Source organism: Somniosus microcephalus, chromosome 3 (assembly GCF_052327205.1).
Source record: "Somniosus microcephalus isolate GS21.2 chromosome 3, FLI_Smic_1.0, whole genome shotgun sequence".
In the NCBI taxonomy this organism is placed as follows: Eukaryota; Metazoa; Chordata; class Chondrichthyes; order Squaliformes; family Somniosidae; genus Somniosus; species Somniosus microcephalus.
This window is the reverse complement of record NC_140989.1, coordinates 297570889-297584524: the sequence shown is the minus strand read 5'-3', so window position 1 is coordinate 297584524 and position 13636 is coordinate 297570889. Positions and strand designations below refer to the sequence as shown.

At 44.5% G+C, this 13636-nt stretch overlaps 1 protein-coding gene across 8 annotated transcripts in view; it reads left to right on the top strand.

Annotated features, from left to right (window-relative positions):
• LOC147122081 (uncharacterized) overlaps positions 1 to 13636 on the top strand; it is a 144749-nt gene that overhangs the window by 62752 nt on the left and 68361 nt on the right. For 4 of the 8 annotated variants that reach the window (XM_085982814.1, XM_085982812.1, XM_085982816.1 and 1 more), the window contains exons 4-6: positions 3880 to 4042; positions 5081 to 5240; positions 12378 to 12501. In XM_085982814.1, coding sequence (XP_085838940.1) covers positions 3880 to 4042; positions 5081 to 5240; positions 12378 to 12501 — 447 coding nt within the window. Of the gene's footprint in view, positions 1 to 3879; positions 4043 to 4712; positions 4804 to 5080; positions 5241 to 12377; positions 12502 to 13636 lie in introns of all 8 variants that reach the window. The other 4 variants (XM_085982815.1, XM_085982813.1, XM_085982819.1 and 1 more) reach the window with 3 other exon arrangements.

The following is a 13636-nucleotide window of genomic DNA, read 5'->3' as shown; positions in this document are numbered from 1 at the left end:
TTAGTATTTTTTCAGAATGATGTGAGTGCCTTGCCCACAGAGTCATGTCTTACCTTATCAGTTTTGGCTAAGTCAAAACCCTAACTAACTGATGTCAAAAGTATCTGATCTTTATTATATCTATAAAATCCTTCGAAATGCTGTCTCTCCTTTGACCGGATAATATGTGAGACAGAGGTACTTCTTTTGAACAAGTTCCATAACACATCAACAAAGGTATGTCAATCGCCACCTAATATAAGTGACAAATGCAAAGGTTAACATGATTAAATTATGATGTTGCTTAATAGTCTAGTGATACCTGGTAATTGTTTCCTCACACAGATGTCTGTTGTAATCAATGGAATTGGCATCTTTCTACAATTTTTCATGTAGATTCAAAACAACAGAAGCCACTTTCGAAGCATGCAGACGCAGAAGCTATTTTGAGGGTGGAATTGTTCTTAAAGGTCCTATGAAACCAAAATACTCTTTTTTTTCATGGGTATTTCTCTGGTACCTTGCCCAAGTGGCCATTATTCATGTACGAGTTAGACGTTGCGTGTTTGAAACATAGAAAAATAGGAGCAGGAGTAAGCTATTCGGCCCTTCGAGCCTGCTCCACCATTCAATATGATCATGGCTGATCCTCTATCTCAATACCATATTCCTGCTCTCTCCCCATACCCCTTGATGCCTTTTGTGTCGAGAAATCTATCTCCTTCTTAAATATATTCAATGACTTGGCCTCCACAGCCTTCTATGGTAGAGAATTCCACAGGTTCACCACCCTCTGAAGAAATTTCTCCTCATCTCAGTCCTAAATGTCCTACCCTGTATCCTGAGACTGTGACCCCTTGTTCTAGACCCCCCAGCCAGGGAAACATCCTTCCTGCATCCAGTCTGTCTAACCCTGTCAGAATTTTATATGTTTCAATGAGATCCCCTCTCATTTTTCTAAACTCTAGTGAATACAGGCCTAGTCAACCCAATCTCTCCTCATAAGACACTCCTGCCATCCCAGGAATCAGTCTGGTGAACCTTCGCTGCACTCCCTCTATGGCAAGTATATCCTTTCTTAGGTAAGGAGACCAAAACTGCACACAGTACTCCAGGTGTGGTCTCACCAAGGCCCTGTATAACTGTAGTAAGACATCCTTGCTCCTGTACTCAAATCCTCTTTCAATGAAGGCCAACATACCATTTGACTTCCTAACTGCTTGCTGCACCTGCATGTTTGCTTTCAGTGACTGGTGTACAAGGACACCCAGGTCCCTCTGTACATCAACATTTCCCAACCTATCGCCATTTAAATAATACTCTGCCTTTGTTTTTCCTACCGAAGTGGATAACACCACATTTATCCACGTTATACTGCATCTGCCATGTCTTTGCCCACTCACTCAACTTGTCTAAATCGCCTTGAAGCCTCTGCATCCTCCTCACAACTCACAATCCCACCTGGTTTCGTGTCATCAGCAAACTTGGGAAATATTACATTTGGTTCCCTCATCCAAATCATTGCTTTATATTGTGAATAGCTGGGGCCCAAGCATGGTACCTCACTAGTCACCACCTGCCACCCCAAAAAAGACCCATTTATTCCTACTCTCTTTCCTGTCTGTTAACCAATTTTCAATCTATGCCAGTATACTACCCCCAATCCCATGTGCTTTAATTTTGCACACTAACCTCTTACGTGGGACTTTATCAAAGGCCTTCTGAAAATCCAAATACACCACATCCACTGGTTCTCCCTTATCTATTCTGCCAGTTACATCCTCAAAACACTCCAGTAGGCTTGTCAAACACTATTTCCCTTTCATAAATCCATGTTGACTTTGTCTAATCCCGTTGATATTTTCTAAGTGTCCTGTTATCACATACTTTATAATAGACTCTAGCATTTTCCCTACTACTGATGTTAGGCTAACCGGTCTGTAGTTCCCTGTTTTCTCTCCCTTTTTTAAATAGTTGGGTTACATTTGCCACCCTCCAATCTGCAGGAACTGTTCCATAATCTATAGAATTTTGGAGGATGACAACCAACGCATCCACTATTTCCATGGCTACCTCTTTTAGTACTCTGGGATGCAGATTATCAGGCCCTGGGGATTTATCGGCTTTCAGTCCCATTAATTTCTCCAGCACTTTTTTTTTACTAATACTAATTTCCTTTACTTCCTCCTTCTCACTAGACCCTTGGTTCCCTAGCATTTCTGGGAAGTTATTTGTGTCCTCTTCCGTGAAGACAGAACCAAAGTATTTGTTTAATTGCTCTGCCATTTCCTTGTTCCCTGTTATAAATTCTCCCGTTTCTGACTAAGGAACCTACATTTGTCTTCACTAATCTTTTTCTTTTTACATACTGGTAGAAACTTTTGCAGTCCGCTTTTATGTTCCTTGCAAGTTTACTCTCATACTCTATTTTTCCCCTCTTAATCAATCTTGGTCCTTTTTTGCTGAACTCTAAACTGCTCCCAATCCTCAGGCTTGCTACTTTTTCTGGCAACTTTATATGACTCCTCTTTGAATCTAGTACTATCCTTAATTTCTTTTGTTAGCCATGGTTGGGCCGCTATTCCTTTTGTGTTTTTGCGCCAGAAAGGAATGTATAACTTTTGCAATTCATGCATTCATTCCTTAAATGTTAGCCATTGCCTATCCACCGTCATGCCTTTTAATGAAGCTCCTCAATCTATCATAGCCAACTCACTCCTCATACCTTCGTAGTTTCCTTTGTTTAGATTTAGGACCCTAGTTTTGGATTGGACTTCTTCACTTTCCATCTTAATGAAGAGTTTTATCATGTTATGGTCACTCTTCCCTAAAGGACCCTGCACAACAAGATTATTAATTAACCCCTTCTCATTGCACAATACCCAATCTAGGATGGCCTATTCCCTAGTTGGCTCCTCAATGTACTGGCCTAAAAAAACATCTTGTACACACTCCAGGAATTCATCCTCCACAGTATTATTGCTAATTTGGTTTGGCCAGTCTTTCTGTAGATTAAAGTCACCCATGATTACTGTAGTACCCTTGTTACATGCATCTCTAATTTCCTGTTTGGTGCCATCCCCTACATTACCACTATTGTTTGGAGGCCTATAGACAACTCCCACCAATGTTTTCTGCCCCTTGGTGCTTCTTAGCTCCATCCAGACTGATTTTACATCTTGATTTTCTGAGCCAATATCCTTTCTCTCTATTGCTCTGATTTCATCCTTTACTAACAATGCCACCCCACCTCTTTTTCCCTTTTGCCTGTCCTTCCTAAATATCGAATATCCTTGGATATTCAGCTCCCAGCCTTGGTCACCCTGCAGCCATGTCTCCGTAATCGCAATTATATCATATCCGTTTACATCTATTTGCGCTGTTAAGTTGTCTACCTTATTATGAATGCTTCGTGCATTCAGATACAGTGCCTTTAGATTAGTCTTTGTAACATTTTTAGACATCTTAACATTTTTTTGTACTATGGCCCTATTTGCCTTATTACCATTTTTTCTTACCCAGACCCTATTTGTTAGTGCACTCCTTTGTTTGTACGATACTTTGATAGACTGTCCTCGCCTGACATTCACATATGCATACTGTTCAGCAGAGGTCATTGTGTATTAATAAGAAGGGGCAGCTCTGGCTACTTTCTTGCAGGTCTTGCTTGGAAATACTGAATTCAATATACTGCTTCTATCCTGATTGAGATCTGCTAACTCAACAGAGATTAAACATCAAATCCGCGGTCTTCCTCGACTGTATAACTGAATACTACACTATACAGTGCTGCTACCCAGTGATTAGAATTTCTTACTTGGAAATAAGAACAGTTGTGAAGTTTATTCCTTTAAAAATATCCGTTTTGATTTAGTGCTTGCACTTTTCTTTCATTTGAAGCAGCACACAAGAAGAAACCAATAATAAAAAGGGACAGCAACACAGAGAAATGGCGCAGAAAAATGAATTACAAAACAGAGAGACAAAAGACAAACGTCAGGATCAAGTTAAGGAATGTGAAAATAAAGAAAAAAGAGATAAAGAATTACAGAGGAAATTCAATGTATGTATATGACATTGTGAGGTTTAGTGAAATGTATGCAGTTGCTGTAACAGCTTATTGTATTGTGGTTCGGGGTATAGTATAATCAGTGTCTCTCATTCACTTTTAATTAGTTTACCGTTACAGTGCAACTCGACCTGTGGATTGGTTTCTTCTACACATCATGCTTTATAATAATAATAATCAACATAGTTACATTAGAAAATGAAAAATTATCAGATTTACAGCAAAATAACTTTTGAAAATTTCATTTTTATTTCTGCATTTTCCACTGCTGCTGCCTGTAAATCTACCCCTGACAGATTTTTGTTTCTCAATCCTAGAGACTTATGACTTCCACCTTCGCAAGGGCAATTAGGGATGGGCAATAAACGCTGGCCTTGCCAGCAACGCCTCCATCCCATGACCGAATATATTTAAAAAAAATACCAAACCTATCTGGTTAACCCATCTCTTCCCCTCTGTTTATGTTTTGTTTTTGTTTGACTTTTTTTAGTCTCACTTGCTGCTTCTCTTCAACTGATAAGTAACAACATAAAATTATGGAAGTATAAATGTTGGAAATACACAACAGTTTAGTTAGGATCTCTGTTGCTGTTCTTTTCTTTCTTACTGGTTTCTTCTTTTGTGTGCTTTTTCATATGCTGACTGAACTGCTCTACATTTCCAGAATTTGTTTTTTGATAAACGTAACTATTATCTCCACATTGGGTGACACCTCAAGACTTTTTTGTATGCTCGGTGTTATCTTAGCAGTTCTGGTATGTAAGTATATTGACCTTAAATTTCTAGTTTAATATAGTGAATATTTGTTTAATTTAAAAATACTGGGTAGATTTTTGTTAACCTAATTAGAATAATGTGGGTGATACAGGAAGATATAAGACTTAACCACTTAATAACTGCTTAATAACCACTTATTAAGTTTTATTACACCACACAAGTCTTGTCTGAAATGCTTCAAAAACCATCAGAAATTCAGCTTCTGCTTTCATCGTTGACATTAATGGTATTTTTTGTTTCATTGTTAATGTTTAGCTCACAGGATTGGAGATTCCAATACTTAAAGCTCATGTACAGGAGAATATAAAAGGAGGAAAACTGGGCCTCACAGTGAAACGGGGTGAAATAGTGGAAATTATACGGATGGTTGACTGTCCTACTGGGAATTGGTTGGCCAAAACCCAAGATGGGAATTGTATGTAAATGATTTTTTTTCTAATGATTTTTGTTCTCTGCACCTATCTTTTTCATTGTCTATTGATGCTGAGACTCTTCACAGAATCACAGAAACCCCACAGTGCAGATAGAGGCCATTTCGGCCCATCGAGCCTGCACCGACACATATCCCACCCGATCCCCGTAACCCCTACACCAACACATATCCCACCCTATCCCCGTAACCCCACGTATTTAATCCCCCTAACACTAAGGGTCAATTTATCATAGCCAATCAACCTAACCCGCACATCTTTGGACTGTGGGAGGAAACCGGAGCACCCGGAGGAAACCCACGCAAACACGGGGAGAATGTGCAAACTCCACACAGACAGTCGCCCGAGGCCGGATTCGAACCCGGGTCCTTGGCGCTGTGAGGCAACAGTGCTAACCACTATGCCTTGTAATGGCTTGTAATAGTCGGCAGATTTAAGTGTCATAGTCACTGATGCATAGGATTGCTAACTCTATTTAGACATATTTGTGGACATTTGATCACGTGACCATCTTCTGTCGAAGGTAAAGGTTTAATTAAATTCATGTGAACTCAAAGCAGAGGCGATCAGTGTAATTATGCTAACAGACTAAGCTAGACAGACCAATCAGGTCAAAGGTGTAGTGTATGTAACGTTCCACCTTTAAGAGAACTATTTTAAGGGTTGCACTACTTTGTCTTGGCTACTGTATACTGTAATACCGGTGGTGACCACACCGGTATATAAGTGCTGTGTAAGGATTGATTGGGCAGATTCGCCCTGACCTTCGAATAGTAAAGTCCTGTTAAAGTTACTCTTGTAGTCTGTGTATTAATTCACCATATAACCCACAGACTTTACAGTGGCGACGAGTTCGATCTTACCCTGCGGCAGCGATACATCCGAAGCAGTTAACGAGCGTCGAGAGGAGGCACCCGCCCTCCTCATTCTGCTGAGAGAAGACTCGAGTCTGCAGAGCAAGGAAGAAGGAAGAATTCAGACACGAAGCCTTCCATCAGCAACAGGCAGTGATCGTCCCTTCTGCCACGGTGGTGAGTGAGCCGATCAGCCACGAGAAGCAAGTCGGCCACGTTGACTGTGAGTAGGGGGAAAATTAAAAAAAAAAGAACGGAGGAAGGGCGGTGAACTCGACCACGGTCGGGGGGATAGGAGCCGGACAGAAGTCGGGCCCAGAGGCGCTGAGACTGGGGCAGCGTGGGGCACGGAAGCCGCGGTGCAAGCGGGAACGCAGCCGGTGTGAGAGACCGGGCTACCAGCGGGAACGCAGCCGGTGTGAGAGACCGGGCTACAAGCGGGCTGGGAGACGCAACAGCGTCGTGAGACAGCTCGACCGCGACCGGCGAAAGGCCGGGCAGCTACCGAGGCCGCGAGGCACTGCGACCAGGATCGTAAGGCGCGAGAAGAAATAAAAACAAGAAACCGCGGAGAACCCAGCCGCAGCCGGGGGAGGAAAGGACCGGACTGCGAGAGGGCTGGGAGGCGCGATTGGAAGCCGCTGAGGGAGAGACAGAGCCCGAGCGAGCGGGAGAGACAGAGCCGAGCGAGAGAGACCGAGGAGATTCAGCCAGCGGCTGGAACTGTTCGCCGTCAACGGGTTGTCCCCAGCGCCGGTTGCCCTGCCGAGAAAAGGGAACAAAGAACGCACTGAAGCCGGTGCGCAGGCTGCGAACCCCGAAAGCCAGCGGTCGTCGCCCGAGGGAAAAGCTTACCCCTCCCACCAGTAGGCGGAGAAGAAGACAGGAGCGGGAAACCGCCATTTTGAAAGTGGGCGGGGAAGAAGACAAGCGCGGGAAACCGCCATTTTTGGAAAAAAAAAGTTAAAGAAAAATTTCGTTGTTTCTCAGGAAGATTGTGAAGATGCCTAAGCGTGGCAACATCAACGAATTCGATTCTGATGTGGAAGATTGGACCACGTATGTAGAACACATCGACATATATTGTAAGGTCAGTAAGATAGCAAATTATGATAAAGCTCTAACCTTACTAAACTCAATGGGTGCGAAGACATACGGGTTATTGAAGCATCTTCTATCACCAGCTAAACCGGCGGATCAGTCTTTCGCTAATATTGTTGCTGTCCTGAAGGATCATGTGAACCCCACACCGCTGATGTTAGCGGAACGAGCTAAATTTTACGGGAGAACGCAACTAAAGGAGGAAAGCAACGCGGAGTACCTGGTTGAACTGCGTAGGCTAGCAAAATACTGTCAGTTTGGGGTAAATCTGACAGAGGCACTGAGAGACAAGTTCGTGTGCGGGATGTCGAAGGAAGGAACACAAAAGCGACTGCTCGAAGAGAACGATCTTGCACTTGATAAGGCTGTCCTTATTGCAGCATCACACGAAGCCGCAGCGAGAGGCACGGCGGAAATGCAGCTGAAGACAGCGGTACTCAGTGTGGATCAAATGACTTCGGGTACAACGAAATGTTACTGTTGTGGGAAGACCACACACGACCAGAACCAATGCTGGTTTAAAAACCAGGAATGTAGAAAATGTGGCAAACTTGGTCACATAGCTAAAGTATGCCGGTCAGGAAAGAAGACCAGCAACAATAAGTCACCGCAGAAGAAGTACAGAAAGGTACATAAGGTGACTGTGAAGAGTCCAGATGAACTGAATTCGGATTCAGACCCCAACAGCAAGGAACTGGGTAGTCTGAGGATTCACAATGTGAGTAAAGAAGCTGACCGACAAACTATCTGGGTCACACTGCAGATTGCAAAAGTCCAAGTGAAGATGGAAGTGGACACCGGATCGGCGTTGACGGTCATGAATAAACAAGATTACAAAAAGTTATTCAAACATATTCCCCTACAGGATACGGAGATAGTATTGCAGACATACACGGGGCATAAAGTATACCCCATCGGGAAGATAAAAGTCAAGGTGAGACACAAGGGCAAAGATCACCAAGGAATGGACTTATATGTACTACCCGAGGGAGGTCCACCACTTCTGGGACGGGAGTGGATCAGGAAAATAAAGATAGACTGGCACTCACTAAACACAATGACGGTAGATTTCGGAAAGAAAGATGTCAAACCTGAACGGTTGTCCAGAATATTGGACGAGGCTAAAGAGGTATTCCAGCAGGGACTGGGAACACTGAGAGGAATTAAGGCAAAAATCAAGATTGCAGAACATGCAAGGCCAAAATTTTTCAAAGCCAGATCGGTACCTTACGCGATACGACCTGCTGTGGAGGCAGAACTGGAAGAGCTTGAATGTGCAGGGGTACTGTCGAAGGTGGACTGGAGTGAGTGGGCCACGCCCATTGTTCCCGTCATGAAGTCTTCATCAAGTAACAAGTCCGGGGAAGGTCCGCATCTGCGGAGACTTCAAGATCCCAGTTAATCTGGTGCTTCACGGTACAATACCCGCTTCCGCGGATTGAGGATATCTTTGCTTCATTGTCTGGCGGGAAACACTTCACCAAGATAGACCTGGCACAAGCATATTTACAGATGGAGGTCGAGGAAGAGTCACGCCAGTATCTCACAATCAACACGCACAGAGGCTTGTATCGATATAATAGACTGGTTTTTGGAGTAGCTTCGGCTCCAGCAATTTGGCAGAGGGCCATGGAGCAGGTCTTACAGGGTATTCCAAGCACTCAGTGTTACTTGGACGATATCCTGATTACGGGAGAAGACGAGGAGGAACACCTCACAAATTTGAAACTGGTGCTCACCAGGTTGAAGGAATATGGCCTTCAAGTTAATCGCCAGAAATGTGAGTTCTTCCAGAAACGGATCTCGTACTGCGGTCATGTCATTGACCAAGAGGGGCTGCACAAGTCACCTGACAAGATCGAAGCGGTCGTGAAGGCCCCCGCTCCGGAAAATGTATCACAGTTGAGGTCGTTTCTGGGGTTGATTAATTATTACCATAAGTTTCTGCCAAATCTATCCACGGTGCTGCATCCGCTGAATGCTCTGTTGCGGAAAGAAGTACCATGGAAGTGGAGCGAGGACTGTAAGAAGGCCTTTCGCAGAAGCAAGGCGTTGATTACCTCTGAGGAAGTGTTGGCTCACTTCAACCCAACGCTACCTCTTCGTCTAGCTTGTGATGCTTCCCCTTATGGTATTGGAGCTGTACTCTCACACAAGTTACCAAATGGCTCGGAAAGGCCAGTCGCATTTGCGTCCCGATCATTGACCTCCGCTGAGCGAAATTATGCTCAGATAGATAGGGAGGCTCTCAGCCTTGTGTGGGGAGTAAAGAAATCCAATCATTACCTGCAGGGCAAGAAGTTTACATTGCTGACAGACCACCAGCCGTTGGTGTCCATATTCAACCCTAACAAGGCCGTTTCCACTATGACAGCACAAAGGCTACAGAGGTGGTCCGTTCTACTAGGGGCACACCAATATGACATCGAATACAAAAGGTCCAAACAGCATGGAAATGCTGATGGGTTATCGTGCCTACCGTTGCCAGTGGAAGAAGAGGCGACTACAGTGGACCCAGTGGAGATGTTCCACTCAACCATAATGGAATGTCTACCAGTAACAAATTCCATGATCGAAAAGGAAACAAGAAATGACCCGACTCTCTCACGAGTCTACGATTTAACGGTGGAGGGATGGCCAGTACATGGCGAACCAATGCTGCCAGCATTTTCGCACAGAAGAGAACAGCTGTCAGTGTGCCGAGGAACCTTGACGTGTGGATCTAGAGTGGTGATTCCACCCAAACTCCAGCAGAAAGTACTAAAGGAGCTTCACGAGGGGCATCTGGGTGGAGTGAAAATGAAGAACCTAGCCAGAGCGTTTGTGTGGTGGCCAGGTATTGATGGAGACATCGAAGAAATAACCAAGAGCTGTCTAGGATGCCAGAAGGTCCAAAACGCGCCACCACAAGCGCCTCTGCATCCATGGGAGTGGCCCTCATCTCCATGGCAAAGGGTACATATCGACTTTGCTGGTCCATTTATGGAATCAATGTTTTTAATCGCGGTGGATGCACACTCCAAGTGGCCGGAGGTAATAAAAATGTCCTCCACCACCACGGAAAAAACCATCACAGTATTAAGGACCATATTTGCCAGGAATGGGCTGCCGGAACAGATCTGTTCTGATAATGGACCGCAATTTGTGTCCGAAGAATTCAGGAAGTTCTTAAAAAGCAATGGGGTTAAGCACTATACGTCCGCCCCATACCATCCCGCCACCAATGGATTAGCTGAACGGTTTGTCCAGACCTTCAAGAAGGCCATAAAGGCCATGGGTAATGAAGACATAAATCTACAACATAAGGTAGATAACTTCTTGTTGGCGTACAGGAATGCAACACATGCGGTCACAAACCAAACTCCCGCCATGATGTTTTTCAATAAGAAGAATAAGATGCCGGCTGGATTTGATTAAGCCAAACGTCAGAAGGGACGTAGAGAACCGGCCATTTCAAGGCTTGAATGAAAGGCCAACTAGATCCTTTCAGATAGGTCAACAAGTTTTGGCCCGGGACTACCGTACCGAGAAATGGCAGCCTGGAACTATTGGAAAAAGGCTAGGACCGTTGATGTATACCGTGGACATTGGTGAAAGCATAATAAGGCGCCATGTTGACCAGATCATAGAATCATCCACAAAGGACCAACCTACTCCACAACTCTATACGTCTAATGTTGAAGCAGAGATACCCAGAGCATCTACCTCCGATCCGGTAATACTGGAATCCGATGAACCTGAAACGGTCCTTCAAGCCGAATCGACCTTGCCAGAAGAACCTACTACACCACCGAAAACAACTACACCACCGAGGCGTTATCCGGACAGAGTCCGGAAGCCTCCAGAGAGACTGAATCTGTGAACTGTTTCACACAAAGTTGTATATATGTTAAGATGTTATATTAATGGGAATATGTATATATTGTTAACCTAAAAAGGGAGGATTGTAGTGTATGTAACGTTCCACCTTTATGAGAACTATTTTAAGGGTTGCAGTACTTTGTCTTGGCTACTGTATACTGTAATACCGGTGGTGACCACACCGGTATATAAGTGCTGTGTATGGATTGATTGGGCAGATTCGCCCTGACCTTCGAATAGTAAAGTCCTGTTAAAGTTACTCTTGTAGTCTGTGTATTAATTCACCATATAACCCACAGACTTTACAAAAGGTTCTGTGCTGATTTAGTTCATCTCAGCCAGGGTGGCAGTAGAGGGCGCTACAATTAGCCTCTGTTCCGCTGGGTTAGGGAGGGTGGAAAAAATCAGCCAGGGTTTCTAGTCCTGACCGGCAGCTGGAAGGTGCAAGTGTGTAGGAGTCAGGTGAGGACCAGATTGGCTTTGACTTTGTTGCTTCGACAACCATTGTTCAGGCTCACTCATGAAGAATTGCCACTCGGGGATGGCTGGCACCTGTGAAACTGTGCCCCAGCGCGAGTCAGTGCAAGGGGAATCGTACCCCAGAGAGATTCAAAGCCAGGGAGACTGCCCCAGCGCGAGTTAGTGCCAGGGAGACTGTACCAGAATGAGAGTCAGTGCCATGGGAGCCATAATCCAGTGAGAAGCAATACCAGGAGAATTGTACCCCGGTGCTTTCGAGAGGAGGGAGAAAAATTAAGAAAAAGAATAAAATAAAACAAATCAAACAAAAATGCTCTTGGGAAGAAGGTCAATTATTATTGGGGTGGGTGGGGGGAGGAATTCCTCTTTCAATTCTGGGTTATTTTTACATATGCTGTCCTCTTTTTAAGAGCTGTTGTGTTCCTGGCCCCTCTGACATGTCGTCTAAACCATTCATACAGATCAGGAGCTAATGCTAGCTGATTCAGATTCTTTCTTCGTTCTTCGCGTAGATTGAGTAGTACTCGTGCACCTCCCTGGTCCGGTAAATTCTGGGTGGAAGGCCAGCCCCAGGATTTGTATACAAGGCCCTCTGGAAAATGCATTCAATATTCTCACAACCTTTTTTTATGGATTCGCTTTTAACTGATTTCAAATGTAAAGAATTTCTGGGAGAAGCCCTGAAATAGATGTTAGCCCCCCTCATTAACCAGAAGAAAAGAACATATATAATGGGCTGAAGACCTGTTTTAGGTGGTCGATTAAATATTTAATCTGTGCTGCTTCTGAGAGATCTATACTAGAAATGTGAATTTTTTTTTTCAGATGGTTACATCCACATTAATGCTGTGAAAATGGATACTGCTGAAATTAAGGAAATTAGCAGAAGAATGACACAACACCCTCAGACATTTGAGGGGATATATGATGACGTTGGTCTGTCTGAAATGCAAGTACAACTTCAGCTAAACATTTACCTAACTTTGTATGCAAAATGAATCAGTGAATAGCTTTGGTTGTTGTAAGGTGCTTTACCACAATTACACGACCGCTTAATAACATTAATGTACTCTTAAGATTCTGTGGCTATGAGGCTTCTGTGGCAAGTGAAAAGCTTTTAAAGAGGAGCAGTGCTGTCGGAAGGAATCTAAAGTATTTCCCTGCTCCCCAAAGAGGGAGAATAAAAAGATGTCTTGGAATGTTTTCTTCCGATGGAATGATGTTTTCAATTTTTCACTTTTTTAAAAAGTATCTTCGTAGAGATCATATTTTGAAGTCGCCTGATGGAAAAGACCTATTTGGATGATGTATCTCGCAGGTCTATCTTAGCCGGCAGGCATTAACTTTGTACCCTGTCCTAGGTGACAGTTGACATTCAGATGCAATACAAAAACTCATAGGGGGTGAATTTTAACCCCCAAAAGCCGGTGGTTTGGGGTCAGGTGAGATATTAACATTTTAAAAAACTCAAAGGATCCCCAATTCTCCACCAAACTGCCCACGTCTGGGTTTAACGGAGGCAAGACAAGGGGCGGGCAGCCAACCCACTCCAAGGAGGCGGGTTGGTAATTTAACTATTTTAATGAGGCTGGCAGCCTCAGATTTAACCTGCTTTGCCGGTTAAACCATGGCCGGCCAGGTTTCCCAGGCCTCTGGAAACCCGGCAGCTGAAATGAGGCAAGAACAGCTTCCGGGAGAAGGTAAGTGCCTTTACAGCACTGCTTGTAGGCCAGGAGGAGCAGAAGTGCTTCCTACCAGCCCCCCAAGCTTCCCCCCCCCCCCCCCCCCCGTAGCTGCAGGCTCCCTATCTGCTCCTGTGGCCTCCTCTGAGTCCTCCCCGCTCGACTGGAAGCCAAGCCTGTCAATCAGGCTGACTTCCGGGTGGGGAACCTACAGCGTATGGGGAAACCCGGGCTGGGGAAACCTGGACTTCCGGTTTCCCGTCTGAAATTCTGCCCCTCTGTCAATATTGGGGCCATAGACTTGCTTCGTGCACAGTCCTATCCATTAGTGAGCTCTGAAATTGTAAGCGAGCATTGGATACAGCACATTTACTGGTCCTGGTTACTCATTGCACTCAATTC